Source organism: Podarcis gaigeae, assembly GCF_964106915.1.
Source record: "Podarcis gaigeae genome assembly, chromosome: 16".
Taxonomy (NCBI): Eukaryota; Metazoa; Chordata; class Lepidosauria; order Squamata; family Lacertidae; genus Podarcis; species Podarcis gaigeae.
The window spans coordinates 22,844,652-22,862,873 of record NC_139693.1 but is presented as its reverse complement, the minus strand read 5'-3'; the positions used below and the strand labels follow the sequence as shown (position 1 = coordinate 22,862,873).

General features: G+C 46.1%; 1 protein-coding gene across 12 annotated transcripts in view; it reads right to left on the bottom strand.

Annotated features, from left to right (window-relative positions):
- Positions 1–501: 501 nt before the first annotated feature.
- CIT (citron rho-interacting serine/threonine kinase) overlaps positions 502–18,222 on the bottom strand; it is a 105,784-nt gene continuing 88,063 nt past the window's right edge. For 7 of the 12 annotated variants that reach the window (XM_083716806.1, XM_083716808.1, XM_083716800.1 and 4 more), the window contains 13 exons: positions 18,006–18,110; positions 16,464–16,633; positions 14,560–14,640; positions 14,261–14,396; positions 13,250–13,389; positions 12,956–13,048; positions 11,286–11,394; positions 10,536–10,664; positions 10,144–10,224; positions 9,042–9,120; positions 8,747–8,926; positions 6,168–6,501; positions 502–4,051 (listed from right to left, as the gene is read on the bottom strand). In XM_083716806.1, coding sequence (XP_083572932.1) covers positions 4,028–4,051; positions 6,168–6,501; positions 8,747–8,926; positions 9,042–9,120; positions 10,144–10,224; positions 10,536–10,664; positions 11,286–11,394; positions 12,956–13,048; positions 13,250–13,389; positions 14,261–14,396; positions 14,560–14,640; positions 16,464–16,633; positions 18,006–18,110 — 1,661 coding nt within the window. In that variant the 3' untranslated portion in view covers positions 502–4,027. The remainder of the gene's footprint in view (positions 4,052–6,167; positions 6,502–8,746; positions 8,927–9,041; positions 9,121–10,143; positions 10,225–10,535; positions 10,665–11,285; positions 11,395–12,955; positions 13,049–13,249; positions 13,390–14,260; positions 14,397–14,559; positions 14,641–16,463; positions 16,634–18,005; positions 18,111–18,222) is intronic. The other 5 variants (XM_083716803.1, XM_083716810.1, XM_083716804.1 and 2 more) reach the window with 2 other exon arrangements.

Here is an 18,222-nt window from a genome sequence, read left to right as displayed (position 1 = left end):
CCAAACTGGGTCCCTCTCACCTGTGCCCTAGTCGGTTTAGTTGGTGGTCAGCAGTGATGGAAGATGTAATATAACCATTTGTGGAAGGCTGTGGTAGGCAATTTGGAATGGGAGAATGACTGCTATGATGCAGTACGGTCATGTAAAATTCAGTTGCCCCAGAAACCGAGCTTCCCAGTTCTGGCCCTGACAGCTTCAAATATGGACGTGTGTGGGGCGGGGGCTTTGCAGATGAGATCTCAGAAGTCAGATGAGTAACTGAAGATGTGCAATGCTTGGGGGCAGGCCTTCAAACCCTGTATACTCCTCCCTACCATGAGCAAAATGCAGAATTATGCACAGCTAGAGATGATGGACAAAGGGCGGGCAGCCCAATTGCTTTTAAGTGAGGGAGAGCAGAGGAAAGAGAATGCTTGCTTTGTTTAGTTCACCAGCAGTCCTCCCCGCACCCCCCAAATAAACCACAGTTTGATTATGAATCTTATCGACAGGACTGAAACAGTGAGTCTTAAATAAGTATATTTATGTGCACATTGAAAGAAAAATAAAGGAACATTTGTAAACAAGCTTGCAGTTCATTTATACATTCAAGATTAGGCACAACAGAAGTCAAAGCAGTTTGGTTTTTTTGTTTGTTTATGCAGAGCATCACTATGAGCTATATGGAGACCAAAAGGTGGTGGTTGGGGCGGGGCTGGGGGGGGGCATCGCTTACTGGTAACCTACCCACAGCAGGCTGGGAAAAGGTTAGGTGTACAACTCATCAGGAAACACACTTCCGTTCCTGTAAAGCCGATAAGTTAGTAGTAGACACACACGATCCCTGTAGAAGAATACATCAGACCCTGTATAAACTGGCTTCGTTTAAAAATAGAAGTATTTACATTATAGTCTGAACTTGCATTCTCTTGCCAAGCGTTACTTGCTTTGAGATGTACAGTCTGAATTAACATGGGCAATCAGTTGTTTTTTTAAAAAACAAACTTGAAGCTTTAGGGGTGTTGTTGCTAGGAAGAGGGAAGGAACTATTCCCCCTTTGTTGTTTTAGGATGGTGCTTATGCGAAGCCATTGGCTTGTGTGTGTCTGCCAGGACCGCTGACCTGCTGCTCAATGTTTAAAAATGGACAGATTGGCTTCCTAATGGGGATGGGATAGCTTACTCCAGGACTGAAGATGGAGAGCTGGAAGTTTAGCAATTACTGCTGCTGCTGCGTTCTAGAAGGCCTGGCAGCTTTTATCCTGCAGTAATGGAGAGGGTTGGGACGTTCAGCTCATCCCTGTGACTTCAGGTAACAACCATGGAAGCCAAGCACTCACAGAGTAACGTCTGACAATTTATTTATAGTCTTGCTACTTGAAATATTTATAACGCCACCTTTCTGCCTGACGACAGGCCTCCAGGATGGCAGACGACAAGTGAAAGTTAGTATATAATTCTTTAAAAATCCCCCCCTTTTAAAAGGCAGTGGTGAGTTATAAAGGCTCTGGGAGACAACGATGGAAGATATGCTCTCCCACCCGCCTTAAGATGCTGCTGCTCCTGTAGGAAGGAAAAGGTCACTGCACCATGCCAGTCAGAGTGAATTTTGTTTTTATTTGATTATTGTTAACAACAAGTTCAATACTTTTCCAGGTGGAGTGTGAGTTGCTCCTGTTGTTTCTTTACCTTTTCTGCAACCATTAAAAGGTAGTAACGACAAATTCTATATTGTGGTTATGCTCGAGAACCTCATTGATGCTAGCAAGCTTCCACCTGCAAATTTAACGTTACAATTATTTCTTCGTGGGATTCCTGGAGGGTGAGGGCGAGGCCCCTTCAAGTAGCTGAAGACGCCTTTCCCCAGCCACCGTTAAAACAAAGGGCTGGTGGTTGAAAATAAAGATGCACACTTTACAATAAAAAAGTAGAAACTGATTTGATTTCCTTTTTTTGTTTTTTACGAATATAAAGTTTCTTGTAAATATGTACAGTCCTTTGAGCTATTCTATAGCAGGAAGCATTTCACAAACAAGACACAAGATATACACTCTCAGGACTCGACAAGCCGAGCTTTCAGGTCACGAGGGACTTTTTTTTCCATGAGATGCAAAGACCTTAAAAACCTTTCAGAACACCCAGACCCAGAGGCAGAAGTCTCAGCATGTTTCCTGACAAACCATCTGATATAAAATAGCCCGGATATACAACAGACCAGACCCTGTAATCCACAAGACCCTCCAGAAGGGCACTGATTGAAGCAGAAGAGATTTTAGGTGCCTCTCCAGTAGGGCAGCACCAGCTGGCAAAAGGAGTAAGCAGGAGAGGCAGAGTGGGACTTTTGCTCTTGCCAGCTTGGAGTGAAACGCAGCAGCTAAAGCAAATCGAATGGCCGAAAGCCTAAACTTGGAAACTTGTTTGCCTCGGTGGCTCAGCAACACCCGAACGTGAGAAGCTATAGAGGGGATTGCAGCAGGGAGGCAAAAAGTGATGGAGAAATGTTTGGAAGAGTTCGCCAAAGCTGTTAAAATTTGCCTTTATGCTCACTGCTGGGAAGGGGTGGTCCGTTGCTGTACTAGGGATGGGGAGCCTGCGGGCCTCCAGAATGGGAGCCAAATGGGGACCTGACGAAGGCAGGAGCAAATGGCACGGTGAGAGCACCTACTCCCCAAAAGCTGCTGCCTGCCTTTGACCGCCAGGTGAAGCCATCAACCCATTCCCACTGACTGTGGGCCTCCAGATGTTGGGCTCTGTCTCCCATCAGCCCCGGCCAGCGGTCATTATGGGCCCAACGCCAACAGGAGAGCCAAAGGTTCCCTGTCCCTGACCTACCCCAAAAAAGTACAAACCACACTATGGCTTGTTTTGTTTCGGTGTCCCCCCCCCCCCCCGTTCTTTGGTAGCGTCTGAGCGCTGGTTGCACCACTGCGGCAAGGAGGGCCTTTCCTTTAGCTTAGCCTTTATCCAGTATATAGTGATACGTTTGTGAACAGGATCCTGCCTAGTGCTGGCTGGGGATGGGAATGTCGTCATGCCTCGCTAAGTTCTGTTGTCGTGGAATCGAGAACTGTTAAAGCTCATTCTCCTTCAGTGCCAGTTTCCCCAGTAAACAATGATGGTTAATTGTTGCAGCATAATCTATAAAGGCTTCAGTTTAGTTAACACGGGAGGTACAAGATACAATATCTAGCAAAAGCAACTGAAAAGGAGACTGCAGCCAGGAGGATGGTGGTGTATAGGAAGCATGCAGGGAGCTGCCATGCAGAAAACCTGGGTAAGAGAGGGAGGTTTTACACCTCCATACTGCTTTAGTGCAGAAGGAGAGAGTGAGAGAAGTGGATCACGACCACTTATTCTGCATTATCGTGGGATATTTGGGGAGAGCTAAAACAGGACGTTCCCTTCCCTGTAACCCGGCTGACGGCAGAGCTGCACTTAACGGGTATCTTTTTTCTTTGGGAATCCTAAATTCCAAAAGGTTTTGGAAGGAGCGGATGGACTAAATTGATCAGGCTTTCTCTAAAAGCTCTACAGCAGAAGCTAATGATGTTGGGTGAGGAGACACGAATCGCTGTGGCCTTTTGCCGGTTAAAGGGCCTTCCCAGAATGCCAGCATCTTTCCCAAATGCTGATATAGCCCACCTTTCAAGACTTAGGTGAGATCCCCATCCCATCTGACTTCTGTTGATGGGGGGTGGGGCGAGGGCGGGCTGGTAAAAGGCTAAAAGCGAAGTATAAAAAGTCCATGAACTGCTTGAAAGAGCAACGGTAGTAACAAAGTGCTCAAAAAGAGGGAAGGGGAAAGGAGAGAAAGGGGAAGAAGAGAAAAACCGAACTGCAGGAAGCTGCAGGAAAAGAAACTGAGATGCAAACGATCCTTGCGAGCAACTTGAGTCCTGGTGGATCGGATCCTGTTGCCAGAGCAATTATTTGGGGCCCAGTGCTGTTGGCTGGGTGGGTACCTGGGCAGCTAAGTTAAGAAGTGCATCTACTCAGCACATTTCCTCGGCTCTTCCTGCAGTTCAAGGTCAAGGGGAGGATTGTGTAGCTTATACTGACGATTGGTCCCAGACCTGTTACACAAAGGAAGAAAATGATACGAAGTTCAGCAGATGCACTTGGCGTCAGAGTTCCTAGAATTGTTTACAGCAGTGCTGGACTGAGATTCTTAAGCGCATACTGCTTAGTAGTAAACAAAGGCTACTGCCTTGTGATCTTCAGATGAAGGGCGTTATAGAAATTTAATCAACAACATTTCCCAATAGTGCCTTCCCCCAATATTCACCATTTTAGGCCCTACAATCAACAGTGAGGCCTTCTTGGTGGTGGCTCCCAATTTGTGGAATGCCCTCTCTAGTGAGGTGCATTGGCCTCCCTCATTACTAACTTTTGGAGGGAGCTTTAAAACATTCCTGTTTAGCCAGGTATTTGAGAGCTAAAATACCTGTCTCTGGCAACCTTGGAATTATTAGGTTTGAGAGTAGGTGACGTACTTTTAGAAGTTTTAATTGTATTGTTTTAGTATTGCTAGGTTAGCTGCCCTGGGCTCCTTTAGAAGAAGGGTGGCATATAAATTTAATAAGCGTTGAATCTGAACGCACGGGGATGTATTGCTTGATTGCAAGATTTGCCCCAGCCACCTAGACCACAAAGCCAACTCCTCTGGGATCATTCCTATATATAAGGGATTTTTCTAGTATGAAGGGCAGAATTGCTCTCTGGGAATTGCTACGATTTGAAACTATTCCACACAATAGCACAGCCAATTAAGAGATTTCTGCTGAAATATGAAGCAGCATACAAGTTAATTAAACAGATGACAGAGCTGAGGTTTTCAAATTGTAGTCCATAGAAGCTCCATTCAAGTGGTTCATAGAAAGTTTGCAGAACAAATCAATAATAAGTCCTCTACTTTAGCCCCCCCCCCCCCCCCGATGACAATATCAAGGCAGTTTTGACCAGGGGTAGATTCTTCAACAAGGAAATAAGGCCCTGCCTTAGAGCCCATGATTTTTCATAATATGGTTCTGGGGAGGTCTACTTAATTTCCCCTGAAAAATTAAAACAGTGATCTGGCCTAGTGCCCGTGATTTTTCTTAATATGGCACTGATTTCTACAATGACGCCTGTGCTGAAGGAAAAGTTCAGCTTACTTCACATTTAAAATCCAGAAGCAAAACTTGGTGTGTCCCTCCAAATTGTTATCAACCTAAATCAGTATCAGAATGGTCCAATTTTGTCAGCTGCGAATTCCTGGTTTACACTGGATACATTTTGTCAGATAGCCTACAAGGGCAGGTTTCACCGGCTCCAGTTCAGCTAACCCACGCGGACTGTTTGGACTGATTACATTCTACAGCGGCGTGCTTGTAAGGGTTTTATGTGAGTAATGCACTTCCCTTTGAAGAGTAACAAGATCATAAATTTTAAGTGACCTTTCAAGCCCCGCTGCAGCCTGCCCAGCAATTTTCAAGTGGTCCATGAGAAAAGAAATGTGTAACAACTGCTGTAATAGAGAGATTGCTACAGAGGAAAGAAGCTGCTGGAATCATCATGAGGCACCAGCTTTTCCCTCTGCCTGAGATCCTTTTAAGGAGGAGCCGCTGCTTGAATATTTACTCTGGCTCTCTCTTAACATTTTTGTGGCGAATGTTCATTGCCCTATTTTCAGGAACAGGAATGTATTTGTGTTTTTTTAAAAAATACTTTAAAAACATTTAAGGTTTTGTTTTGGATTTCTATCATTTGTATTGTTTGCATTTGCATGTTTATGTTTATGTTTAAGATGCCCTTTTTGGCTAAAAGGCAGCATAAAAATACAGTGGTGCCCCACAAGACAAATGCCTTGCAAGACGGAAAACTCGCTAGACGAAAGAGTTTTCCATTTTGGAGGTGCTTTGCAAAACGAATTTCCTATGGGCTTGCTTCGCAAGACGAAAATGTCTTGCGAGTTCCTGCGGGTTTTTTCCCCTCCCCCCCTTTTTCTAAGCCGCTAAGCCGCTTATCCGCTAAACCGCTAAAAGCCGCTAAGCCACTAATAGCGCTAATCCGCTAATCCGTCAATGGGCTTGCTTCACAAGACAAAAAAACCGCTAGACGAAGAGAATCGCGGAACGGATTCTTTTCGTCTTGCGAGGCACCACTGTAAACTGTAAAGTACGATAAATGGTGCAGGACAGTCCAGCTTACCTTGTTGACTTGGGAGAGGGGAGTCCTTGCTCCCCCCACCTGCATCCGTCCCCTGCTGCTCTCCTCAAACAGCCTCCCAGGAGACCTTTCCCTGCGGGTGCTCAGGACCCTGCCAGGAGATTTCTCCCTCTCTAGAGGACGCCCAGGAGACTTGTCCCTACGCATCTCCGTCCTTCCCTCTCGATAGCGATGGGGTGTGCTTGGCTCCCGAGGGTGGCTTGGACCTTCCGGAGGCCCAGGGCTTGACGCTACCCGCTTGGTTATGTGCTCGTTATATGTCGGGGGGCCTCTCTTGTTCGGACTGCTGTCATTCAAAAACAATGGACGTGGACAGCTGAGTGACAATAAAAACCTTAACGTTACATTTTTATTTGCAACAGCAAAACCCCCCACTGTGCCTTTCCCCTTGCTCTGCGAGGCCGTTTTTGGGGACGGACGTATGCGTGCCGCTGCGTCTGTTAACAAAGCAGGGCTGGCAGACGGAAAGGGGAAAAGAATTCTCTGTTGTGGACTCTTTAACATGCGGCAGAAACCCTGCACTGCTGCGTAACCAGCCCCTAACATGTAACATCCAATCTAGTTCTGCCTCTGGGTTACCATCCCTCCATCAGTCACCAATCTTCCAGCGCTTCTCACATGGAATGTGCACATAAGAACACAAGAGGAGCCTGATGGATAAGGGAAAATGGCCCATCTAGTCCAGCATCTTGTTTGCACAGTGGCCAAAGCAGATGCCTGTGGGAAACATGCAAACAGGACCTGAGCACAACAGCACTCTCCTCTCCGGTGGTTTCCAGCAGCTGGTATTCAAAAGCATTCCTGCCTCAACTGTGGAGGCAGAACATAGCCAGCAGGGCTACTAGCCATTGATAGCCGGCTCCTCCATGAATTTATCTAACCTGCTTTTAAGGTCATCTACAGTAACTTGGTGGTGACCAGTGCCTTCTGTGGGAGCAGTGATGGCCACACACACTACTGCTCCCTGTCCCCTTAAAAACCAGCAAAAACCATCTCCTTTACATAGCCTGATCTCCTTTTCACATTTCAATATCTGGATTTGTACTTTGCTCCCATTGCCTCAGCTTTCTCTTTTTCCTACGCCTCTCTCTTGAGATAACACAGTCTGGCTTCCATCCTCTGCATTCCACTGAAACAGACATCACTTAAATAAATAAATAGCCTTGTCCTCAGATCTAAAAAAAATCTTCACTCTTCCATCACCATCCTTATCCTCTCGGCCACCTTTGACGCAGATGCTTGTGAACATGCTCTTCAGGTCAACATCTTCCCCATCTTTGGATCTCTGTAACCCTGATGGTTTTATTTGAGCCCAGTTGAATGCAGCCTGCTTCAGTGTTTTCCCTGGAGGTCTTCCTCTGTTCCAGAGGACTCTGCCATGATCTCACAGCTATCTAAACACAGGGTGATCTTCATCAGGTCTCTATGCTGAAGATATCCAGATCTCTCTTCCATACAACCAACCTCTCACTCTTTCCTTCTCCTAGTCCTTCAGCGGCTCATCACTGCCCTCAACATGCCCAAGTCTGAACAGCTCCTCTTTCCCCTTCATCCTCCCCCTTGTCATTGGGTGTAGAGAGTAGCTGATATTACCACTACCTACCCAGCTGAGTAAGGGACACGGGTGGCGCTGTGGGTTAAACCACAGAGCCTAGGACTTGCTGATCAGAAGGGTTGGCGGTTCGAATCCCCGTGATGGGGTGAGCTCCCATTGCTCAGTCCCTGCTCCTGCCAACCTAGCAGTTCAAAAGCATGTCCAAGTGGAAGTAGATAAATAGGTACCGCTCCGGTGGGAAGGTAAACAGCATTTCCATGCGCTGCTCTGGTTTGCCAGAAGCGGCTTAGTCAGGTTGGCCAAATGACCCGGCTCCCTTGGCCAATAAGCAAGATGAGTGCCGCAACCCCAGAGTCGGTCACAACTGGACCTAATGGTCTGCGGTCCCTTTACCTTAACCTTTACCCAGCTGAGTGAGGTAAGGCATGCTCAGCTTCATCTTCTCTATATTCAACACCTGTTCCTTCCCCTGCATCTTCTCATTTAAGAGACAGGCCCACATTCTCATCATCACTTGACCTGGACCACCGCTTTCTTTCAGTGGCATCCCCCTTGTTATTACACCTTCTTCTCCTCAACTTGTCCCAAAACTCTGCCTCAAACTACTCAGTTTACCTCTCCCTTTGGGGAAGAGGCATAGCTGAGTGGTAGAGACTGTAAAAATGGGATGCTGGACTAGATAGGCCATTGATCTGATCCAGCAGTCTCTTCTTATGTTCTTAATGGGTCTACGCTGAGCAGAACTTGCATTGGCATGAACCACGTATCTTTCTCTAAGGCTTTTCTCAGCACTGGTGATGCATCCTGCTTTCCATGCAATCTTTAATCTTCTCCACTTTCTTCCCCAGTCAAACTGGCATCTCGGTAGGTGAAACTGCACCTAGCTCATCATGTCTAGCTACTGCCACCATGCTTTCCCCATCCTTCCAAAGTAGAGGGCACCTTGGGGCAGGGGTCTCTCTTTCCCCCTCTCCTATAAGTGTAAAGCTGTAATATTACTTCTTACCTGCGCGTAGTAGAGGGGACTCGGTGGAGTTCGTTGTTTGATTCCTTCACCAAATTCCCCTTGCAGCAAATAACTCTTAGTTTGTCCTGGTAGGAAGAGGCCAGGTAAATTGCTCCTGATGAAATCGCTGGACCCAGGTAGCGAGGGCTCGGAATATCCAAGTGGGCTCGTGCTGGAGTGCTGGGGTGGGGTGGAGAGGGAAGAGTGCCTTTAAAATTGGCTCTTAAATCTTGCTTTGGCCAGTTTGGCCTCCACAGTTGTAGAAGGCAAGCAGTGAGGTGGCGTAATTACTTACCCGAGGGAGGCACGTGCTTGGATCTCAATCACTTCGAGAGAGTTGAAGTGCGTCACAAACAGGTAAGGCTCCCTGTAGGCTACAGCAAGAACAGTGCCAGGAACAAAGATGAATAAAGTAGTCAGGGAACTCACAAGAAAACATCCTAAGAGCCTGGATGCTGATTCAGGTCAATGGCCCATCTTGTCCAATATCCTGTTCTCAACCAGATGCCCCCATAGAACGCCAGCAAGCAGGACCTGAGCGTAACAGCGCTCTCCCCACCTACTGGTATTCAGAGGTATACTGTGTCCAGTGGACGTAGAATATAGCCATTGTGACCGGTAGCTACGGACAAGCTTGTCCTCCATGAACTTGTCCAATTATCTCTTAAGAAGCGCATGTCTTGTCCACCTACAGCTCTGCTTCTGAAAACGTTTTAGATAGTTGTTCTTAACTATTTTTACCAATTTATTTTACAATCAAGTGGGATCCCACATTTAAATTCTTCCCTGGTCTCCTTGCTGGCCCTAGTAGGACCAACTTGGCCAGTTAGCCCTGGTGATCATTTGATGTCTGCTGACTGTGGTTGTTATCCCCCCCCCACCCAAAAAAAAATGACCCCTGAATTTTTTTAATTTTATTGATATTGATGCTGCATTTTATGTTGTATTTTATGCTGTTTTTAAGTTGCATTTTAATCATTGTTTTATATTTGCTGTTAGCTGCCCTTAGCCCGGTTTTTAAACTGGGAAGGGTGGGGTATAAATAAAATTTGTTGTTTGTTTGTTGTTGTTGTTTAAATTTTATGAAATAAATAAAACCATGCCTCAGATTTTTGAGTTTTTGTTTCGTAAAAGAACACATCTATTTAAGCCATGGATGTGGGAACCTGTGACCTTCCAGATCTAGCTAGATTCCCAGCTCCCAACATCCATGTTGGCTCAAGGCCATCACCACCAGGAAGGCCACAGGTTCTCCCTCCTTCTCTGCTGAAGGTCCTTCTACAAAGGAAAAGACAAATGCCCCCTTGCTATTTCTACAACCCTCGGTATCTCTGAACACTAGAAAAAGATGGGTGCACAAGTAATCACATGACAATGAAAACCACACAAAGGCTTACCGAATGCTAAAGGCAGACGACTCCATTTCAGGTCATCTGAGCGACTGCGCCTTCCATAGGAGTCTACAAAGACGCCAAACTCTGCAGGAGGGGGGACACACACCCAACCATTACCACCATTCCATTTCAAGCTATTCTTCTTAAGAGAAATGAAATGTGATTTTGCCAGGATTCCAGAGCGCCACGAAGCAGTAATTGCAGTTGTTGGATGTGGGAACAATTTCCCTTTGAAAAACCTAGAGCACGCGCTTGAACATGCAGTTTGATCTTTGAAACTAAGCTGGCCTGAGAGTTGCCAGGACCTGAATCACTCTGGAAAGCTCCAGGTGTGCTGCTCTGAGCTCCTTAGGAGAAATGGGCAGAAGCTGAGCAACACACTGAACTAGACTTACCATGAAAGCAAAGCAGATACTCCTCCCTCTGCCCTGTAGGGTTCACCTGGATGATATTGATTGGAAAACTGTTGGTGGATGATGCAAACACAGCAGAAGCTAAAGTATGGTCATTCTTGTCCAGGAATTCTAGAAGGCACAAGAGAATTAGATCAGTGCCTGTTTCATTTTAAACAAAGGTCATATCTCAGTGCAAGAGCATCTACTATACATGCAGAAGGTCCCGGAATCAATCCCCAGCTTTGTCAAGTAAGGCTGGGTCAGACTCCTGCCTAAAACCCAGGAAGAGCCATTGCAAGTCAGTGTAGACCATGGGTAGGCAAACTAAGGCCCGGGGGCTGGATCTGGCCCAATCGCCTTCTAAATCTGGCTCGTGGACAGTCTGGGAATCAGCGTGTTTTTACATGAGTACAATGTGTCCTTTTATTTAAAATGCATCTCTGGGTTATTTGTGGGGCATAGGAATTAGTTCATTCCCCCCACCCACCCCCAAAAATAATAATATAGTCCAGCCCCCCACAAGGTCTGAGGGACAGTGGACTGGCCCCCTGCTGAAAAAGTTTGCTGGCCTCTGGTGTAGACAGTGCTGAGCTAGATAGATCAATCGTCTGATTTTGTTTAAGGAAGATTTCCTACATTCCTATGACCAAGGCAGGGCAGGCATGAAGGCGACAGCCCACCCCTGCCATACATCCCGCTGAGGACTTAAAGCACTAGCTCTCCAAAGCATAGTTAGGAAGTGACACCTACCCTCAAGGGTGTACTGCTTCATCTCAATTTCATAGAACTTATTTGTTCCAATGATGATGCTGTAACTGGTGAAATGAATGCAGCTGCAGGGCTCCGAGGTTTCAATCTCCTGCAAGGACGGAAACACAAGCACAGACATACAAGCCTCAGTTAGCCTACTTGGATTATACTAGAAAAATGCAATCTGTGCTGCTAATAGAAGTAGTGTGACTCATGCAACACGTTGGCAATTAATATACACAGAACAATAATTATACATACTTTATCAACCTTCTGATAAGTTCATTTAGGCTGGGTAGTTCGCAAGTCTTTGTGGCTTTGTTTAATGTTTTGTATTTTTCTCAGAAGGTTGATAAAGTATGTATAATATTGTTCTGTGTATATTAATCACCAACGTGTTGCATGAGTCGCATTACTTAGATTATACAGCACCCTGACCGGAGCAAAGAAGGGTGGATAGGATTAAGAAGATCCTAGGAATCTGCCTGGCTTCAGTCACAAAATCCAAGATATGTCTGGAGTTTCCGGGCTTGGGAATGTGACAACTGCATTGGCTTGTTCAGTCTCACTTTGAGGAGAGTGGTAGAGGATTCTGGGTAATACTGCTGGGATAGGGATTAAAATCCTTGCTCTGCAGGAACAAATAATAATGCAGCTGCCCACTGGCATCCTTCCAACCTGTTGGCTTTAGTCTCTTTCTTGAATTATGGGGTCCAGAACAGACCTCAGCATTCAAGGTATAGAATTATAAACAGAGTTGCTGCATTTAGCCCCTTGCAACTAGACTACCACGTTCTTGTTTACTCCGTGTTAAGTCTCACCAATGCCCTGCATAAAAGCAGGCTACATTGTGGACCACACTCTCCTCTGCAGCTGTACGTTTCAGGAGACCGGCTGGCTTCAAGGATGCATGTCCACCGTTACTGCTCTCCAAACTGATGGATTGCTAGTAAGCATCTGTGGGATTCTTGTAAAGGGACCCCTGCCCATTAGGTCCAGTCGTGACTGACTCTGGGGTTGCGGCGCTCATCTCGCTTTATTGGCCGAGGGAGAGGGCGTTCAGCTTCCGCGTCATGTGGCCAGCATGACTAAGCCGCTTCTGGCGAACCAGAGCAGCGCACAGAAACGCCGTTTACCTTCCCGCCAGAGCGGTACCTATTTATCTACTTGCACTTTGACGTGCTTTCAAACTGCTAGGTTGGCAGGAGCAGGGACTGAGCAACGGGAGCTCACCCCGTTGCGGGGATTCGAACCGCCGACCTTCTGATCGGCAAGTCCTAGGCTCTGTGGTTTAACCCACAGCGCCACCCGCGTCCCTAAGTGATTCTTGTCCCTAAGGGATTCTTGTAGCACAGATTAAATATCAAACGGGGCTGCATATCCTAAACTACACTGACAGGCCAGTATAGGATCACCACTATGTACTTTTGCATCAGTCTGATTCTGTGTGGCATTGTGTAATGTCCAGGGGAGTAACTTACACTGAATATTTATGATGAAGACACTATACAGTTGCAGCTTGGTCAGTGCAAAGACAAAAATGGGTGGAAGGAAGGTTTAGCTGTAACTAATGGAAGAGTGGGCAGGTTATTCACCATGTCAGGGTTGAGACCAACTGTTGCCAGTCTCTCACGGGCAAAAACGGACTGCATTGCAATTGCAAACTTTACCTTCCTGATGCAGAACTTGCTGAGGCTCTCATTATAGCGCAGAACCACCACTTTGTTGGGCATCGCTGCACAGATGCACAGCCCATTCTCAATCTGCATGTGAAAGATAACAAATAGTGCTATTTTGTTGTACACCACCTTGAAATCTAATATGAGCCAGGGTGACATACAAATGTTGTAAACAAATAGTGGATGCATGGTCTTGATATGGGGCCTAACAACCTTTTGATCATCATACCCTGTGTTCCAGGGATCACTGCATTAAGAGGCAAATGCAAAGCTTGGGGGTCCTACCTTGCCAGCAGCAAAAAGATGACATCCTTTCACAGCCTCGAAAACGTTTGGAGAGACATCAGGCTGGGCTGGCAGGTGGGACTGGGCTAGAGACTGCTTAACTTTCTTCACGTCAACAAGACACAGTGCCCTCTCATCCCCTGAGGAAAGACACAAAGGAGCAGAGAAACATTTCTAGCTAAGCCAAGGAGCAAAATTACAGAAGTAAAAGCTTCATGCTGCTCCCGCACTTAACGGAACCATATCACTAAGAGCTGGTTTCTAGAAATATTTTATGTCTAAACAGCACTGGAACTTGTTCTGTTCACTGAAAATGGGTTAAGTCCTACTTCACAAGTCAGAAGGATCATCAAAGAAAGCTTAATACACTTTTATCAACTTCTGTTTATTAACTTAATGGAGGAGGGACCATAGCTCAACAGCAGAGCACCTGCTCTGCATGTAGAAAGTTATCAGGTACAATCCCTGGTCGGACTGAGATATTCCCTGCCTGAAAACCTGGAGTGCTGCTGGCAGCCAATGTAGACAATACTGAGAATACTAAGCTCTGTGTAAGGCAACTTCCCAATTTCCTAAATTTGATGATGCAAAAGATAGTTGAAGGTGGTTGCATACAAAATAAACCACCCAAGGTGTTTCAAAACAAGGACAAAATTGCCGATGCAATTCTATATGACTAAATGCAAACAAAAGAAAACAAAAACGAAACTCTCCAAGGAGAGTTACCAAGGTACACACACACACTGCAGTCCTGAGAGTGCAGAAATGCCACACAGAATGTAGCATCAGCCACAAAATCTGCCATCACATAAACTATGATGTTTATATGTTTTTTCTCTTTTTCTAAAAGTAAGTTTCTAGCTATTATGGTTGGGGTAAGGTGTGCCTGTAAGAGTGCAGGCAATGCCCACTGACGTTTCAGGAGCCTGATGAGGAAGGCTGATGAGGAAAGATTCAAATTGACATATAAGAGTTCCATTATAGCAGAATACATGGTTTCCCAAACTCTACCTGCTATCATGAGCAGCTTCTCCAGATCCTTGATGAGGTGCACTTGGAAGACGGCACCAATTCCTGGGACATGTGTTAAAGAGTTCTTCAGCACATTCAGGGCATAAAGGCCTTCCTCAGCACCCACTAGGACCACCTACAAAAGGGGTTTATGAAGAGTCAACACACACAAAGGCTACAGGGATGCTATTAAAAACCAACACCACCAATCCCAGAAGGTCCAAAACTAAATAGGTTCCTTGTTCAGTTTGCTTATTCCCCAGCATGGCAAAGCTAGAGTTGGCAAAATCCCCCATTACCTGGTCACTGAAGGGCAGTGTGCAGTTGATATCCAAACGGTCCTCTCCCTCCAGCTTCAGGAGAGAATTTCCAAGGAGCTTCTGAGCATGAGAGAGAGAAAGGGAGAACTAGCATGATGCACAGGAACGATACAATGGAAACTTCTTAAACCCACCAATGGAAAGCTATATTTGCCAAAGACATCACCAGAAGCAGGCTAAGACTAAGGATGGCTGAGTCCAAAAGACCGCAGTGGCACAATCCTTTCTATCTCACCTAGTCCATTTTGCCATGGGGTGGACACATGCCAGTGATTCTGCATGGCTACTAACAATAACAACAACAACAACCATAATAATAAACAATACAGTGGTACCTCTAGTTGCGGACACGATCCGTTCCGGAGTGCCGTTTGCATCCCATAAAGTCCGCAACTAGAGCGGCGCTTCTGCGCAAGTGCAGAGTGCGATAGAACGCTTCTGCGTGTGCGGCGAAACCCAGAAGTACAGTGGTACCTCAGGTTACAGACGCTTTAGGTTACAGACTCCGCTAACCCAGAAAATGTACCTGGGGTTAAGAACTTTGCTTCAGAATGAGAACAGAAATCTTGTGGCAGCAGCGGGAGGCCCCATTAGCTAAAGTGGTACCTCAGGTTAAGAACAGTTTCAGGTTAAGAATGGACCTCCAGAACGAATTAAGTTCTTAACCCGAGGTACCACTGTATACACTTCTGGGTTTGCTGTGTCCGCAAGCCGAAAAGATGCAACATGAACCTAATGCAACACGAGGGATGACTGTACTTTCCCACCTTCTTCACAGAAGCACATGAGAGAAGAGCCCTCGGGTACAGATCTCACCCTGTGACGGGAGATCTTCACTCCATAAAGGAAAAAGTAATGCAAGCACATACTTTCTTGCTAGCCCCACAAAACTAGTTGCATGCAAGAGTAGATGCCAGGGTTCCTTTTGCTAAGAATGTAAGAAGAGCCTGCTGGATCAGACCAGTGGCCCATCTGGCCAGGAACCCTGAAAGTAACCAGTCAGATGCCTATGGGAAGCCTACAACAACAGTACTCTCCTCCTGCAGTTTCCAGAAACTGGTATTCAGAAGCAGACTTTCTTTGACAGTGGACGGTATTCCATGCTCCTTAAGGGACACATACGCAGCCTCCAATCATATGCCCAGTACCTCTTTGTCCCTCCTCCCATGGATCACACAGGCTCTCTGGTTCTTTCCTTCCCCCACGCCCCTAGCAAACTTAAATGTTTGCATTCCGAGAAGGAAAGAAAATATATTCCTGAATGGCACGCCAAATCAGAACTGTGCATTGCTCCTTCAGCTGCAAACCAAAACACCATGTTTCCCCAGGGCTAGATTAAAAGATGCATGTCCAAAACATGGACAATATGTTTCCACAGGAGGCTCACCTTTGAAATTGTGTGTGTCTGGATGCACCTGCAAAACCCAAGCCACACCTTAAAAATATATTTCTATTTTGATTGATTGATAAAAGGCCTAGAGTGTTGTGGTCATTAGATTTATTTTGTGCTTTAGGCCCTTGGTCAGAAATGTGGTGCAAATGGTGAGTACCTAGGTTAGGGTACGCTGGGTGGTGATGGCTGTAAATCAATGGGAGACAGGAATTGCCTAAATGCAAATAATATTCTGTTTCGGTTAATTAAAACAGTTTGAGTTAAGTTTTAACAAAATCAGATAGTGCCTCTCCAAGAGTTTATTAATCATCCCACATAATTAGTTAGGATGCAGAAAGGGTGGAGATTTACTTACTGAGCAAATGGGACAGAATTCCCCTTGTCTATTTTCTTTTCTTAGAGGACTATGTTAAAAAGTCTAGAAATATCCCTCTTTTTAAAATGAAAGAGGATCCCCCCCCCCCCCGCAACCCTCAATGTTTTTACTTACAGCATCAGCCTCAGCCTTTTCCCTGGAAACTCTTCCTCCAGCAACTATGGATTCCAACGCACTGACCCAGCGTTGCTTATCAGGAAAAGTGGGTGTGAGTAAGTAGAGAGTCCGGCCAGGCCAACACGTGGTATGAGGATGAGATTCCAGCTTCAATATATAGGGCACATCTGTTACCAAAAAACACAGAGAGGTTTAAGAAATGGGGTGGGTGGTGGGTGAATAAAGACCTAGAGGTCAAAAACGGCTTAGGGTGGAAAAGAAGTTTTCAAGGTATCTTGAGAAAAGTGCAATCAGGAACTATGAGCTTCAGAAATCAAGGTCACAGACATTATTATTATTAATAATAATAATAATAATAATAATAATAATAATAATAATAATAATTTATACGCCACCCATCTGGCTGGGTTTCCCCAGGCACTCTGGGCAGCTCCCAACAGAATATTACAAAAACGATAAAACAGCAAACATTAAAAACTTCCCTAAACAGGGCTGCCTTCAGATGTCTTCTAAAAGTCAGATTGCTGTTTATTTCCTTGACATCTGATGGGAGGCTGTTCCATAGAGCGTACCTTCCTTGTTCTTCCCATTCACTAAATACTGTTGCCCCTTCAGCATCCAGCCTCTCCTCCCAAACCTTTACCTCTGACCTCTCCTCAGCATCCCACCACCCAATCCCCTGGCCCTGAGCCTTCCTCCTCTGGGGTTTCCCTTATCCCTGACATCATGGAGCTACATGGACCAAGGGTCCAACTCAGTATATGGCAGCTTCCTGCATTGGATGGCTCAGGTTTGTAAAATTTGTAAACTTACTGTATTTTTTGCTCTATAGAACACTTTTCCCCTCCCAAAATTAAGGGGAAGTGTGTGTGCATCCTATAGAGCGAATGCAGGCTCCTTGGCTTCAGCGATAGCAACACGAAGCCTCCAAAGTGCAGAGGGAGCAGTTGCTTTCGCTGAAGCCTGGAGAACGAGAGGGGTCGGTGCGCACCGACTTCTATCGCTCTTCAGGCTTCAGGGATAGCTGCCTGAAGCCTTCGGAGCGCAGCATGAGTCTTGCTCTCCCGCCTTCAGCGAAAGGAACCTGAAGCCTGCGGAGCGCAGCGGGAACTTGCGCTGAGCTCCGAAGGCTTCAGGGATAGCCACCTGAAGCCTTCGGAGTGCAGTGAGAGTTATGCAGGCTTCAGGTTCCTTTTGCTGAAGCCAGCAGAGCAAGACTCTCCTAGCTTCAGCATAGAGGGAGAGCTGTGCAGCGCCCCTTCAGCCAAGCGGGAGGAGAAATAGAAGGGTTTCTGTTTCTCCTGCCGCTTCGCTGAAGGGGCGCTGAGCAGAGAGGGGGAGAATTTTTTTTCTTGTTCTCCCCCTCTAAAACAAGGTGCGTCCTATGGTCCGGTGCGTCCTATAGAGCGAAAAATACGGTAAATAACGAATTACAGGACCACACCGTTGTTGTTTTTAAAAAAGATATCTGAAAAAGCCAGGGCTCTGCCACAGCCAGCTGATGTGTTAACACATCAGATGAAACACAATTGACCTCACCTGTCTTAGCTGTGTTTAGGAGCTCAGTTGCGCCCACAGCTCCGTGGACAGTCACATCTCCGTCTGGAGGACACAGCTCAAACTCCTCCGTAGGCCTCTGTCCTGCTTTGGCAAAGATATAAGTGGGAGGACAAGAGTATGAAGGGGGAATGGAAACTTGGAAGACAAAGAAATCAGAGAGAAAAACAGATGTTGGGGGAGAAGGCACTTCACACGT